The 13,484-nt window shown below is 52.6% G+C and overlaps 1 protein-coding gene across 3 annotated transcripts in view; it reads left to right on the forward strand.

The window, feature by feature from the left end:
* DIDO1 (death inducer-obliterator 1) overlaps window positions 1–13,484 on the forward strand; it is a 54,383-nt gene that overhangs the window by 24,519 nt on the left and 16,380 nt on the right. For all 3 annotated transcript variants that reach the window (XM_068525268.1, XM_068525269.1, XM_068525266.1), the window contains exons 6-13: window positions 145–357; window positions 1,152–1,365; window positions 10,110–10,587; window positions 10,837–10,996; window positions 11,536–11,652; window positions 11,810–11,914; window positions 12,178–12,313; window positions 12,537–13,065. In XM_068525268.1, coding sequence (XP_068381369.1) covers window positions 145–357; window positions 1,152–1,365; window positions 10,110–10,587; window positions 10,837–10,996; window positions 11,536–11,652; window positions 11,810–11,914; window positions 12,178–12,313; window positions 12,537–13,065 — 1,952 coding nt within the window. The remainder of the gene's footprint in view (window positions 1–144; window positions 358–1,151; window positions 1,366–10,109; window positions 10,588–10,836; window positions 10,997–11,535; window positions 11,653–11,809; window positions 11,915–12,177; window positions 12,314–12,536; window positions 13,066–13,484) is intronic.

Here is a 13,484-nt window from a genome sequence, read left to right on the forward strand (position 1 = left end):
TTGAATAAACAAAGGTACATTTTTATTCATAATTTTTTCATACATGATTAAAAGCAGTAATCTCGGTACCATAAATAGTTATGTTACAAAGTGCCATACCCACCAAAGTGGGTGAGTACACTGAAGCCACGTCTGATCCTGCAGGTCGTGGAGGCGCCTGGTGCCGCCAGATGCATCGGCCCTGGGTGCTCGAGCGTGGCGCAGCCCGACTCTGTCTACTGCAGCAGCGACTGTATCCTGAAACACGCCGCGGCCACCATGCGCTTCCTGAGCGCAGGCAAAGAGCAGAAACCAAAACCTAAAGAGAAACCCAAGACAAAGCCGGAAAAAATCATTCTTCAGAAATGTAGCGTTCAGGTAAATTGACTGAGACCCACCATGTGTGTAGTTGAAACCAAAAGCATCTGGAGGTTACAGGCTCGGTGGGTTGATTTGGAGAGTGTAGGGCACACAGGCCCAGACGGGATGCAGGCACCTTCACACTGCCCTCCGCCTTGCCCACCAGTGTTCTCTTCAGAATTACAAATATGGGCAGGTGTTCTCATGTTTTCCTTCTCCGCCTCTAGCCGAGGGATTAACTGATGGGAACGTGGGAACCGGCTGCTGCGTGGAATAGCTCTCCACACACACACCGGCCCCGCTGGGAGGAGAGCGGTCCCTGTTGGAGTCTGTGTGGGGAGTTGACGCGCAGGCAGCAGGGTGGCGAGTGGGTTCTGGGGGTGCCGCACTGAGCGCCTGGTGGGGTACAGGGATGTTGTGTGTACGCCTGTCCTTTCTCCACGTGCTGTTGTGTCTGCAGCTCCTGCCTGTCCGTGTTGCTTGGGCACGTTCTCACACAGGGCGCCGGCCCGCCGTGCTTTCTGCCTTGCTTCACTGCCTCACTCCATGGCCCCTCGGTTATCCTGGCGGCCTAGCACCTCATCAGGATGCTAGGATGACGGGTTATTCTGTCAGGGACCTTCTCATCACTCGGATGTTGATGCGGGCCTGCTGGATGTGGGGGAGGAGCCAAGCCCTCTGCTGAGCAGATGCAGGGTATTGGGCTTAGGATGGCCCAGGAGCTGATTGAGTTGTGACCCTCACTGCAGAGTGAAATGAGCAAAGGTTAATTTCTGACCTCGTTAATGATTGGGGCTTTACTGATTATCCAGGCAGGCATTAAAATCTCTTCTGTGCACAAGAGACTGGCTCCAGACAAGAAGGAGAACACAGCGAAGAAGGTGGCGGTGGTCCCTCCAAGGAGTGAGGTCCTCGCTAAGGAGCCGACCTGTGAGAGCAGCACGCCATCCTGGGCCAGCGACCACAATTACAATGCAGTAAAGCCAGAAAAGACTGCTGCCCCCTGGCCGCCACTGTTGTATAAATGTATGTATCACCCGGGGGGAGCTCTGGACCCTTCCCGGTCTTTCTGGACAGCCGTGCACTCGGGCCTGTCCAGAGCTAGGAGTTCTAGCCGCGTTTTCTGCTGCACCTGCAGAGATCAAAGCCCTTGCCCGAGTCGAGGAGACCTCCTGAGCCCCGCGTGCCCATCCTTAGTCTGTCGGGACTTCCTGTCAGTGTTTCCAAAAAGCTGTACCAGCCCTGTTGCTGAATGTCTCACCTCTGCCGATTGATGTCTCTAATCGCTTTTCTTTATTATCAGGCTCTGGTAAGTATGTGTAGTATCTCCAGCAGAATCTGACAAGGGGGCGCGCTGCCCGGCACTCAAGGTCTGCTGTCGTCCAGATGTTCACCACAGCGCCGTCACCGCCGTGGGCTCTCCACGCGGGGGCCTTTCCACACAGTCTGCTCCCAGCACACGTGACCCTCACTTCTTTGTATGTTGTGGGAACCTATTACTATTAGCACGGTAGTGTTGTAGCTGATTTTCAACTGAAGCATGATTTTCAGGAGTTACATTATTTTTGACCGAACCGGAATTTTTTTTATGTCCAATTCACATACTACACACAACATAAACACACATGCCAGTCTTGAAGGCCGTTCACCCTGCTTCCTGTGCTTGAAGGTAAGCGAGCACAGTGTCTCTCCACCTGGGCAGCACCCAGACCAGGAGTCTTGGCGTGCACTGCTGGGTCGTCCGCCCCAGGCTTCGAGTGCAGACAGACCTCTGCAATCCCAGATGAGACCATGCAGCTTGAATCTTCTCTCTTTCTTCTTTTTTTCAGCTCATTCTCCAAAATTAAATTTTAGAAATTTAAATTGCTCTGGGGCACATCTTATTCTATGATTAAGGTCATTTTGTGTTCAGTTTTTGTTTATGCTATCTTTTATACTCCTGCAACTTTTTTTTAAAAGCACAAGAGGTTAAATGGCCCTAAATTCCAAGATTACAGCCATGTGCTGCTTCCTCCTCTCAGCCGGCTCTTTAGGCCAGTGGCCTGAAGGAAGGCTTCGTGGATGTAGCGTGGCTAGAAAACTGCAGAACTAGATGCATTTTGAGACTGTAAATGACCCAAGACCTAAGAAATGGAGTTGCAAAGCAATACTGTGTGTATATATATATATATATACATATTTATTTATTTTATTTATTTATTTTTGGATTTTTGGAGTGAGTGGTTAAATATAGAATTAACCAGTTACTGTATTAAAATGAGTCTCAATACACCTCAGGTTGTTTGAACCAAGAACCTCATGCTAACAATGTGTCGCAAATATCCATCAAATTATAGCACCTCTACACAGTAGCGCCTTTACAGGGGTTGCGAATGGACCTAAATATAAGCATCGCCCAGCTGTGAATGGGAGGGGAGCAGTCACGTTGGAATCCTGTGCTAAATGTTCTCAGTTGGTTATAGGCACGTGACAGAATAAAAGGAAAACCGAGGTGTAGCCACAAAACCCTGGGTGATTGATTTCAATTCAGCTAATTTCCATCTCTGTTGACCAGAATTGGGAGACTGCCCCCAGGCTCCGAGTGTGGAGTCAGATGTAGGGCAGGGCGCACGGTGAGAAAGGAAAGTTGGCGGGGTTTGGGGGAGGGGTGGGTGCTTAACTTATCCCCAGTTCTGACTTCCCGGTTTTCGAGGGAGATTGGGGTGGAGGGGTGGGGAGAGGGGCCGCAAGGAGGTGGTGGCTCTGCTCACAGGCGGGGTTTCTCTTCCTTCTGCCCCGCCCTCTCTCTGCACACCAGCTCCTCACTGAGCTCCTTCCCAGCACATTTACGTCTCAGAACTACGTGGATGGATAGCCACAGCTTCTAGCCTGCAGAAGGGACATGCTTTTGAGCTAGTTGCTTCTGATCATTTTTTGTTACCCCAGAAATGTCATCTTCCCAAAAGATGATTGGGAGGAGTGTAAAAGGTCGCTGGTAAACACCCGACTTCAGCCTCGGTGAGTAGCAGCTGTGCCTCTGCCTCTTCCCCAAACCATTACTTGACGGTGGCAGTGGCTGTGGACCTTCCCCGGGTCCCTACACACAGGCACAATGGGAGGGGGCCCCTCGCACACACTCAGCAGAACCCTGCGTCCCCACCAGGGCCCCCACCTGCCTCCCTGGCTGCAGAGCGTGATATTTTTCTGGGTGCAGGTGATGCCGGGACAGCTCTTAGGAGGGGGCGTTTTCCACGTTGACCTGGATTCAGGTCAAGTCTCGGGTAGGTCCTTGGGCAGCCAATGTGCTGCCCCTGGAGGTGCTCTGCCCCCCACCCCCCCTTCTCCCAGGCCATTGGCACTGGCCTTGGGTTGTGGGTTCAGGGCAGCCCTTCGTGAGCATCATGGGCAAGACCTTGCTACACAGAGGCTCTGACCTGCTTCTCTCGTGGGACAGTCAGTAGATCCTTCAGGTCCTCAGGGTGATGGGATTAACATGTACTTGTTCTCTGATGAGTTTTTTTTTTTTTTTTTAATTGTTTTTCAGAGTTTCTGAAAACAAAAACAGTGTAACTTATGGAAACAATTGCTATTTTATTTCCCCCCAGGTCACTGTTTCTTACTTCTCCTCATGGTTCCTCTTCATTTCCTCTTCATCGCCTCTCATTACTGTCCAGGCACAGGCACGAAGAGGGCTGAAAATGTTCTTCTGAAGTGTCCCTGGTTTGTTAGGGTTTGGAAGTGGAATTGTGACAGGCATAGGCACATTTCCCCATGTTTGGGGCTCCCTAAATGGCCCTGAGATGACTTAAAACTCTGGGGACCTGAACAAATTTTGACTGGAAAATCAGATTTCTGCAGTTTCATATAGCTTTGAGAATTGAAATGGGGACCCCTGGCAGAACCTGTGCACTCAGGTCCAGTGATACATTAGCATCCTGCCCCAATGCAAGCGTTGCCCCCTGGTCCCCGTGTGCCACATGTCCGGTCCCCGTGCTGTGGCGAAGTGGATCTGGGGACGCGGGTTTCCCAGGGATTGGTGGTGTGGGTTCCGGGAGCACGCTTCACAGGTAGTAAGAGAAGACAAGTCCCCACGGTGAGATGGGGGGTGGGGGGTGCCTGGGACCCAGGGGTGTTTGGTAGAAATGGAACGCTCGGAGAGGCATGTTTTATCAGCTGCACGAGCTGTTTTTATCTGTTTCTTCCAGATCTTCAGTGGCAAAAAAATGTGGGTGGGGACAAAGCAGCCTTGTACATCTCACCAATCTCCTCCCGCCATTTGGAGAGAGAACCATAACTTGTCCTGATAAGGATTTACCTTGACAGCTGTTTTGAAAGTTATCCAAATAGCTGAAATTTTCTTGGTCATTGACATTCTCTCGTATTTAAGTGTTTTACTTTTTACAGGTTTTTTTTAAATAGCCAACTGTTCAGAAAATTAGTACAGGGAAGGTTTCGCACGTACATGTACTTTCTCTGACAGAGACCCTCAGATGTACCCTGGCTGCCCCCCTTAGTTCTTGTGCTTCAGCGGGGCGGGGGTGGGGGGGTAGAAGTTTCTAGCAGGATTGCTCCTGCTCACCTCACCTGCTCTTTGGCCTTCGTGTAGCCTCTGGGACTCTGCATCTCCTGTGGCACTGTTCACAGATGGTCCCGCGGCAGAGTCCCTTAGGTGACATCAAGTCCCAAGGGTTCTTTCTGAAGATGCAGCTGTAAACCCTCCCACACGGTGTAGGAGTCTCAGGTATATTTGAAGCTGTAAAGTAATGTTTTTGATTTTTTGCGTGTTGCACATCACCGTGCACGTAGTCATAGTCTTACCTTGTGAAAGTTAAAGAAGTAAACCTGGAAGATGGATAAGAAGGGTTTCACTTTGATTTCTGTCAACGGAGGTCGGGGCGTTGCTGTGCACCTGGAGGCGTCAGCAAGACGAGCACAAAGGTAACGGCCGCTTAACCTGCTGGGGTCAGCAGGTGCCGCGGGCCATATGCCCCAGAGTCTTAACACGCCCCCGGCCCCATCATGTTGCCTGAAGTAGCAGGTGATGCAGGCACAGATAACAGTTAAAGTTGAACCTTGTCAAAGTGGTGAAAGTGCCTGCTGGCGGGTTTTGGAGGTGAGGGAAAGCAGCAGCTCTACTCGCAGCTGAGTCTCAGGTCTGGTGGCCAGTCCACAGCAGTCCAGCTGGCGTAGACAGGAGAGCGGAGCGCCCGCCTCACACAGCCTCGGCCCCGTTTCCTTCTTGTGGTTCATGCTGAGGGATGATGTGACCATTTTTTTCATATATTACCAGTCCAACATGAATTGGGTTTTGGTTTTCAAAATCTGTGAAACTCTGAAAACAAGGAAGGGTCCATTTGCCTCCAGAGGTGTACTTGGTTTTTTGCAAGCTTGTTATGGCCAGTTCTATGCACCTCTCTCTTGAGGTGTAAGTCGCTCAAATACTGCACATCAGTAAGAAAAAAGTCAATCTGGACAAGCTTTGTATAGCCCCAGATCATGGCAGTTTGGCTGTGGACCCACATACAGACCCCTAGCAATGGAGAGCAGCTGGCGGGAGGGCCCCAGAGATGGAGATCAGGCCTCCCAAGTCTTCGGTGGGGATTCTCTCTGTTTCTGTGTAAGCATAACTTTACTTCTACAGGAATAATTCACTGCAAAATATTTAAGCAAAGGCACAAAAGCAAAATGGTTCTCTCTTGCTCCTTGAATTTTCACACTAGGAAAAGTCTTGACAGCCAAGAAACAAAGTTGAAATGAGAAACGTCCTCGTACACGTGTCAGGCTGAGCTGAAAATAGAGCTGTCGTCACAGTGAGCTGAGTCCACTCCCCCAACCCCTGCTGCGGCTCCGCTGTGTCCTCGGAGCCCTGGCGGGTCCCGTTACCCGGTCCTCACCCGGTCCTCGTGGCGGTAGCTGCCTCGGCCTCACCACTGAGCCTGGGTGGATCTGGGGCCCTGTGGGAATGGGGTGGGGAGGGGACGCTCCGACCTGCACCACGTGGCCTGGCTTGGCGCCTGGTCACATCAGAAGCTCTTTGATTCCTTTGGCATTTACAGCCAATCATTCTGAGTAGTGTCTCCCACCCCCTGCCCCCCACCATGTCAGTGTGACTGAAAGCCTCCTATCTGGGAGTTTTTAGGGTAACTTGGCACCTCTTTGGGGCAGGACAAAAGGTGTAAAGCAGTGACCGTCCCTCAGGGTTTCTCACTGGTCCCTGTGAGGGGCCACCCCGGCAACGGCTGTCACTCAGCTGTCACTGGGCGGGGGCCGCGCGATGCTGCGCAACTCGGCTCCTGCCCGGCGCTGGTTCCCCGTCCTGCTGCGCGGCGCTGTGCTCGGAGCAGCGCGGCTTCCATTCCCCATTCCTCCTGCCCCCGCCAAGGCCCACCAGTGCCACCCAGTGGCCAGCGATGCCATAGCGCCACGGCCCACCTTGCTGTGTGACAAGGCCCCCAGTTTCGTGCTTACTGGGAAGTTAGCCAATTAGAGTGTTGCTGGTCCCTGAGTGCCCCGGCCTGCCTGGTTCCTCCCGGGCTTCACCACGAACAACTCGTTTCCACTATAAACCAATGGCCAGACCCAGCAGAAACGACGTCATCTGGGGCGGTGGCCTGGCCACCGGCCAGCCTTTCCTCCTGCATCTGCTCCCCAAGATAGCACCTGGCCTGGAACTTGGGCCACTCTTTTCCCCACAGGCAGCCCCCGGGATGGCCCAGACTGGGTGCACACTCCCAGGAGGCCGTCTCTGTCCAGCAGATGGGCAGGTGGTCACCCTGCCTCGAGCTGGCAGCGCTGGGGGCCTGCCACTGCTGGAGCCACTCTACCATGGGGGTGTGCTGCTTTCCTGTTCTAGAACTGGTGCTTCGTGGTTGGTTGGTTGGTTACGCCTTGCCCTTCTGTGAACGTATACACATAATACAGTTAAAAGGGAATTTGGATGAAGAATTTGCAAATCTGATTTTAGCTCTTCTCAGAACTAATGCTTCTGTCACTGTCAAGTCACTTTGGCACTACACGGTGTCACTGTCATTCCAGCAGCAGCTGACCCACATCCAGCTGACGGTGGGACCAGATGCAACTGTTTTCTGTTATGAGCATTTTTCCTCAAAGTAGAAGAGGGATAGAGCTGACTTGCTGTTGGGGTCCACCAGTTTCCACGCTTTACCAATTTTTTATTTACGTAATCATACATACGCTCTGAGACGCAGGTGAGGTATAATGAAAGTTGACTTTTAGAAGCCAGAAGCAGCTGATTTTATAAAAGAGCAGCATAATGGTTAAGGAAAGCCATCCCCTGCTTTTTAAATAGATTATGTTCGTTTACTGTTAACACTCTTGGATAGCAGGTCACTTTAGTCACCTGTACTGTGAATGTCCTAAAAATAAGCTCCTGGTTTCTGTTTTCCCTGAATGAGAGAAAACACCGGTTAGACCAGTAGAAGCGTTGATCTTAGGGAGTGAATGTTTTCGAAGTCAACAGGACTTGTCACTTGAAACAATGTAAATGTCACATAAGATTTGCAGCCCCGTCATGGGCGCCTCATTGAGAATTCTGGAAGCACCTTAGGCCAGCTTTTTAGAGTTGCTTAAAAGTGTGCTACTAAAATAATCTCAGCAAAGTTTGTAAAAAGTCAGTGACTGAGCTGGTTTTAGGACTCGATTTTAATCCTGACGGGTTTGTTCCTTCATCCCCTGCTGGCAGTCACAGCTGGCACCGCGTCCTGCTCCACTCCGCTCTCGTTCCTTCCCCCAAGAAGAGGGGCCTCTGTCCATTTCATTTAACCTAAGCTCTAGCAGTCCCCCCCGCCCCCCAGATCAGGTGCTGTGGACCCTGTTAGCCAAGGCTGAGCTGGTAAAGATAAGTTTCCATGTACTGAGGTATGGTCGCGCCTTAGGAATATGGATTTGAGCTGATGAAATAATATACGTAGAAACGTAGTTCTTGGTCTTAGTTCCTGTGACGTCCCCAGTTCCTACTTTGTTAGACAGTTAGCTGTGACTTGCTGACGGGACATGGGTGACAGCCAGCAGGGCGGATGTGGAGCACGAGCGGGCTGCTCAGCGGGCAGCGGGTGGTCTTGGGGAAGCCTGGACGGCATAGCCCGGCGGTGCCAGCACACGTGGGGCCAGTGATTGGGACAGCGTGGACGAGGGGACGTGAGGTCGGGGGGTCTCTGTGAGATGAAAATAGGAGATTTGCAGTCAGGGTTGTTGGCTTGATGACAATGAAGTACTTCTAACACGGTTCTAAGTTTTGGATGTGTGTAGCGCTGTTGCAAACTTTGTAAAATTAGATGATTTCACCTGTACTATGAAATGGAAAAAACTTGCGGTCCCTGGGCTTTTAATACCTTTGGCTGAACTGGCCTGACCAGTGCTGGAGGAAGGCAGTCCTGAGGGCAGCGCTCTGGCCCTTCGCCAGGATGGTCACGCAGGGTGTAGGCTCTGAACGCCTTGGGGGCTCTTGTGGGGTCAGGCCTTATTTGTAGACAGGGTCTCACCTCTCCGCCCGGACTTCAGATTTTCTCCCTGCTTCACTAGGACAGTTGCAAGAAGCACCGGCAGCTGACTGGAACTGGTGGGTCTTCAACCCCTGCGTAAAATCGGAAGGCTGCTAGAGCATCTCGAAGTCTCCCATTTAGCATCTGGGGGCTCACTGCGCCGTGGGTAGTTGGAGAAAAGCCTGCGCCTGGGGAGGTGGCTTCTCCGTCGGTCCTGTGTGACGTGGCCCTAGGTGGTGTCCCTGTGCTCTCCTGGCTTGCTCCCTGGACCTGCCTGCCCCCCCCCTCCCCGTTCTGCCCTGGGTCCCAGACGTTCTGGGCGGTGGGCCTGAGCAGGGCCATCTGGGAGCACGCCCCTGCTCTCAGTCACGGCTCCCCATGTACCTCTGCTGGGCCACATGCCCCGAAGACCGAGGGACTGGTCTTAGGATGAACCTCCTTGCTTGCCTCTGACTGTAATTCTGATGGTCTGATACAGGATTAAGCGTAATCAGTCCGTGCGAAGTACTGGCATAAAGATTCTCATTTTAGCTTTTGGCTGTAATCCTTGTTTGGCTTAAAAGTGCTAACCTACTGTCTTACCCAATAGCGAGCTGCAGCTAGAGGGGTGTGAATGGGAACGTGAATGACAGCAGGTGGCGTTCCTGCCACCCAGCTCCTAGTGTAAAAATAACTGGTCTCCCCCCCGTGTTGCAGTTTTCTGCAAACATTCTGTATTTTATTGAAGTCACCCTGTCCAGTTGACTTTTGTCCAAGAGGACGATGGACACCGCTGAGCCGCCACCCCAGGGTGGCCTCGTGCTGGTCCTTCCACCTTCCAGCGCCCCGAGGGCCCCCGAGGTGGGGGTCGGATATGCATTCGAAGAGAATGTGTCTCATCCACCCTGGAAAGACGTTCTAAGCTCCTGTGCGCCAGAAACCGCACTGGGACTCTCCGTGAGCGTGGTCTTTGAAATCTGTACCTTTTCTTGATACAGCGAAATTTGCCCTTCGAGTTCCAAGCTAAGCTAACGGTTTAAATCCAGCCTTTGATAGCTTACTGGTTTATCGGTTGAAGTAAAAGTTTTAATAATAAAGCATTTCTCTCTGAAACAAAGTATATTCACTATCATAAATGTTGCCGGTAGCCCTCTTTATACTCCTTTTCTGAGTTTAACAGTTACTTTAAAAATTCTCTTTAAATCTGTCTCACAGTGATGCCGGGTTATTAGGATTGCTGGTTTCAGGTGCACATGCTATGTGGGGTCCCCTGCACCCCTGCCTCACTAAGCGGGCCCCTCTCCTTTGCAGCCATGAAGGAGGACAGACGCACAGAGGCCAAGGCGGCGGTGGCGGCGGTGCCGAAGAAGCTGGCTCCTCCAGGCTCCTCGGGGGGCGGCAAGCAGCCCTCGCCCAGAAATCTCCTTCCAAAGAAGTCCCCTCCTTTCGCAAACACGGCAGCAGCCAAATCGGCCATCAAAAAGTCGCCACCGGGTTTCAAGGGCACCATCCCCAAGAGGCCGTGGCTCTCGGCTGCCCCCTCCCCCTCGGGCAGCGCTCCCTCGGCCAAGCAGGCAAGGCTGGCACCTGTTGCTGCCACGTCTGCTTCCAGAAAGTTCCCCAGCTCCGCTGCTTCGGTGGGCGCCGTCAGGAAGCCTGGGACCACCTCAGTTCCCCTGGCCTCTCCAGCCCCGGGACGCCTGGGCCCCGTGAGCCCCGCCTCGTCACAGCCAAATTCTCAAATTCGGCAAAACATAAGACGCTCCTTGAAGGAGATCTTGTGGAAAAGGTGGGCTGTTCCACTTTGTTTCTTATCTGTTAAAGTGGAAGGTTTTCCACGTAAAGGGTGGTGGTTTCACGATGGCCCCGCTGTTTAAGAAAAATGTCACATGTGGGACTTCCCTGGCGGTCCAGTGGTTAAGACTCCACGCTTCCACTGCAGGGGGCACTGGGGTTCCATCCCTGGTTGGGGAGCTGAGATCCCACATGGCATGTAAGTGTGCAGCAGTTACCGTGGGTCTTTTTTCATTCCATCTAGAGTCACTGACAGCGATGACTTAATCATGACAGAAAATGAAGTAGGAAAAATTGCACTGCACATCGAGAAGGAGATGTTTAACTTGTTCCGAGTCACAGACAATCGGTACAAGAGCAAGTACCGCAGCCTCATGTTCAACCTCAAGGACCCCAAAAACCAGGTGCGTGTCCGACCGTCAGGAGCAGGGGCAGTCCTGGCCAGGTGCTGCCCAGGCCTGGGTTAGGGCACTGAGTCCCCCTGCGGCTGTGGGTGACTGGCATGCTGTTCCCGTGGGGCCAGGCGCTCGCCCGCCTGCTGAGGTCCTTGCCACCTGTGCGCCTGTGTGCCTGCCGGGGCCCACGCTGTCTGGATCGGCCTCTTGACCTCTTACCTGTGTTCAGAAGCAGGGCACATACTCTGACTTTCCATTTTGCCTTGTTAACCCCTTGGCAGAAGGGATTTCTTCTACCTTTGTCCCTAACACTGTACCTTCTTCAGTCGATTGTGTTTTCTGTGAGGTGGTCTTTGTAGCAGGGTCAGTGCGGTGGGGTTCTCGAGATCAGCTGCCCGACCTCTGGGCCCCTGTTCTCCGAGCATCGATGGGCTGCTCCGGGCCCTCGTCCTGCCGCGGGGCAGGGGCTTGCCTTGCTGCCTATCTCCACATCCTCTCTAGCATCTTAGAGGGTTTTGAACGAGTGAACAAGAGATGTTTGTTTACAGGGGCTCTTCCATCGTGTTCTGCGTGAAGAAATCTCTTTGGCAAAACTTGTGAGAATGAAGCCAGAAGAACTTGTCTCCAAAGAGCTTTCCATGTGGAAAGAGAGATCGTCAAAGCCTGTGAGTGCCGACGGGAGAGGCGGCTGCGGGTGCCAGAAGCCTGACACCAGCGCCCCCTCACCCCGCCCCGGAGTGAATTAATAGCCTGTTGGCATGAGAGAGTCCCCTTGGGAAAGTAGGGCTAAGGCTTCATGTTTGTCTGTCTTTTTCATCCTAGGTGATGGAGTCCAGAACTAAATTGCATAATGAGACTAAGAAGCCTACCGTTAAACAGGAAACTATTCCCGATATGGAAGATTCTCCGCCAGTATCGGATTCTGATGTAAGCGTTTAGGATTTCCAGTGCTCACGAGAATTGACTAAGGTGATCTCGTTCCAGACGTTGTTAGGTGCCTGAATTACTGGGCAAGGCACTGAGCTGACACAAGTGTGTGTAGTTGTATTGCTTCTCAAGTACTTGTATTCAGTAGTCCTTTTTCTCTTTTTTCAGTGGTTCTTAATCACGTGAGATACTTTTTCCATGGGTGCTGCTAATTTGCAGAGGGGGTGGAAAAGGAATGACCTCCTCTGCTTCTTGTGCTTTAGGAACAGCAAGAATCAGTGCGGGCGGCCCCCGAGAGGAGTGCGGCGCCGCTGCTGGACCTTGTCGGCAGCATGCTGCAGGACACGACCGGGCAGCACCGGGCGCACCTCTTTGACCTGAACTGTAAGATCTGCACAGGTGAGCACATCTGGGGGGAGACCGTGGAGACCCTTCTTGGGACAGCGGCATTCGAACCAAGTTGCACAGTGGAAAGGCTAGAATCGTTTCTTCAAGCTTAGGAAGTGAGCCCCTACCTTTATGGTGTTGTTGTTTTAAAGCAGTGATCGTGTGTCTACCCGTGGGCAGGCTGTGCTCTCGAACGTGTGGGATTTCTCACGAAGGCCTTCCTTCTGTTCTCCAGGTCAGGTTCCATCGTCGGAAGGCGAGCCAGCTCCGCAAAAACAGAAGTGGTCAACTTCTGCCAGGAAGGAGGACTCAAAGCCCAAGCATGACAAGCCTGTCTCTGAGCCCGCTCTCAGCTCAGCCGATGATGCGGCACCAGAAGCTCTGCCCGAAAACGCCTCGGAGCCAGACCTGGAAAGCGCTGCTCGCGCCCATTTGGAGGGAAGGTCCCTCCCGGTGCCTCCAGAGGACGGCCGCCCCGAGCCCTCCGCCCTGGAAGGCGCCCCCTGCCCGGCCCCCGGTGGCGGCGGAGTGCTCACCACAGTCACGGTGTCCGGCCGAGACCCCAGGACTGCACCAGGCGGGCCGAGCACGGGCACGGCTCCCTCGGCAGCCCGCGCAGACAGCGCCCACCCAGCGGAGCCCCGACAGGACGTCCCGAAGCCTGTGCCGACCTCCGTGACGGTGCCCAAGTCCATCCTGGCCAAGCCGTCCACGTCGCCCGAGCCCAGATACCTCCTGTCGGTCCCGCCGTCGCCAAGCATCAGGTGCGGCCCCCGTGTGTGGTCAGAGCAGCCGAGCTGCGGCCTTTCTTTCAGAGGAACAGAAGGAGTAGTTATGAGTGATTCAGTCGTTTGGCTCGGAAATCCACCCAGAAATACAACTCTCCTCAATCTTCTATTTTGAAAAGGCGTTTTTTTAAAGCTTCAGTTTTAGGATGACTAATTATCACCTTAGAAATATAGTTCTTGAAAGCTGGAATTTGAATTTACAGCCATCCAGTTTGTTGCCTGTATAGTTCATATTTGTTTGACCAGAATGTGTTTATATCATTATGATTAAGGTAATTAATTTGAAAAAGTAAGCTACCAAAACTTGCAGGAATTCGCTTTGCTTTTATAAACATGTTAAATAAATAAATAAATATTGGGGATTCTTTGGGCAGAGAGGAAGATTCACGTATTTT

The sequence above is a fragment of the Eschrichtius robustus genome, chromosome 16 (assembly GCF_028021215.1).
Source record: "Eschrichtius robustus isolate mEscRob2 chromosome 16, mEscRob2.pri, whole genome shotgun sequence".
In the NCBI taxonomy this organism is placed as follows: Eukaryota; Metazoa; Chordata; class Mammalia; order Artiodactyla; family Eschrichtiidae; genus Eschrichtius; species Eschrichtius robustus.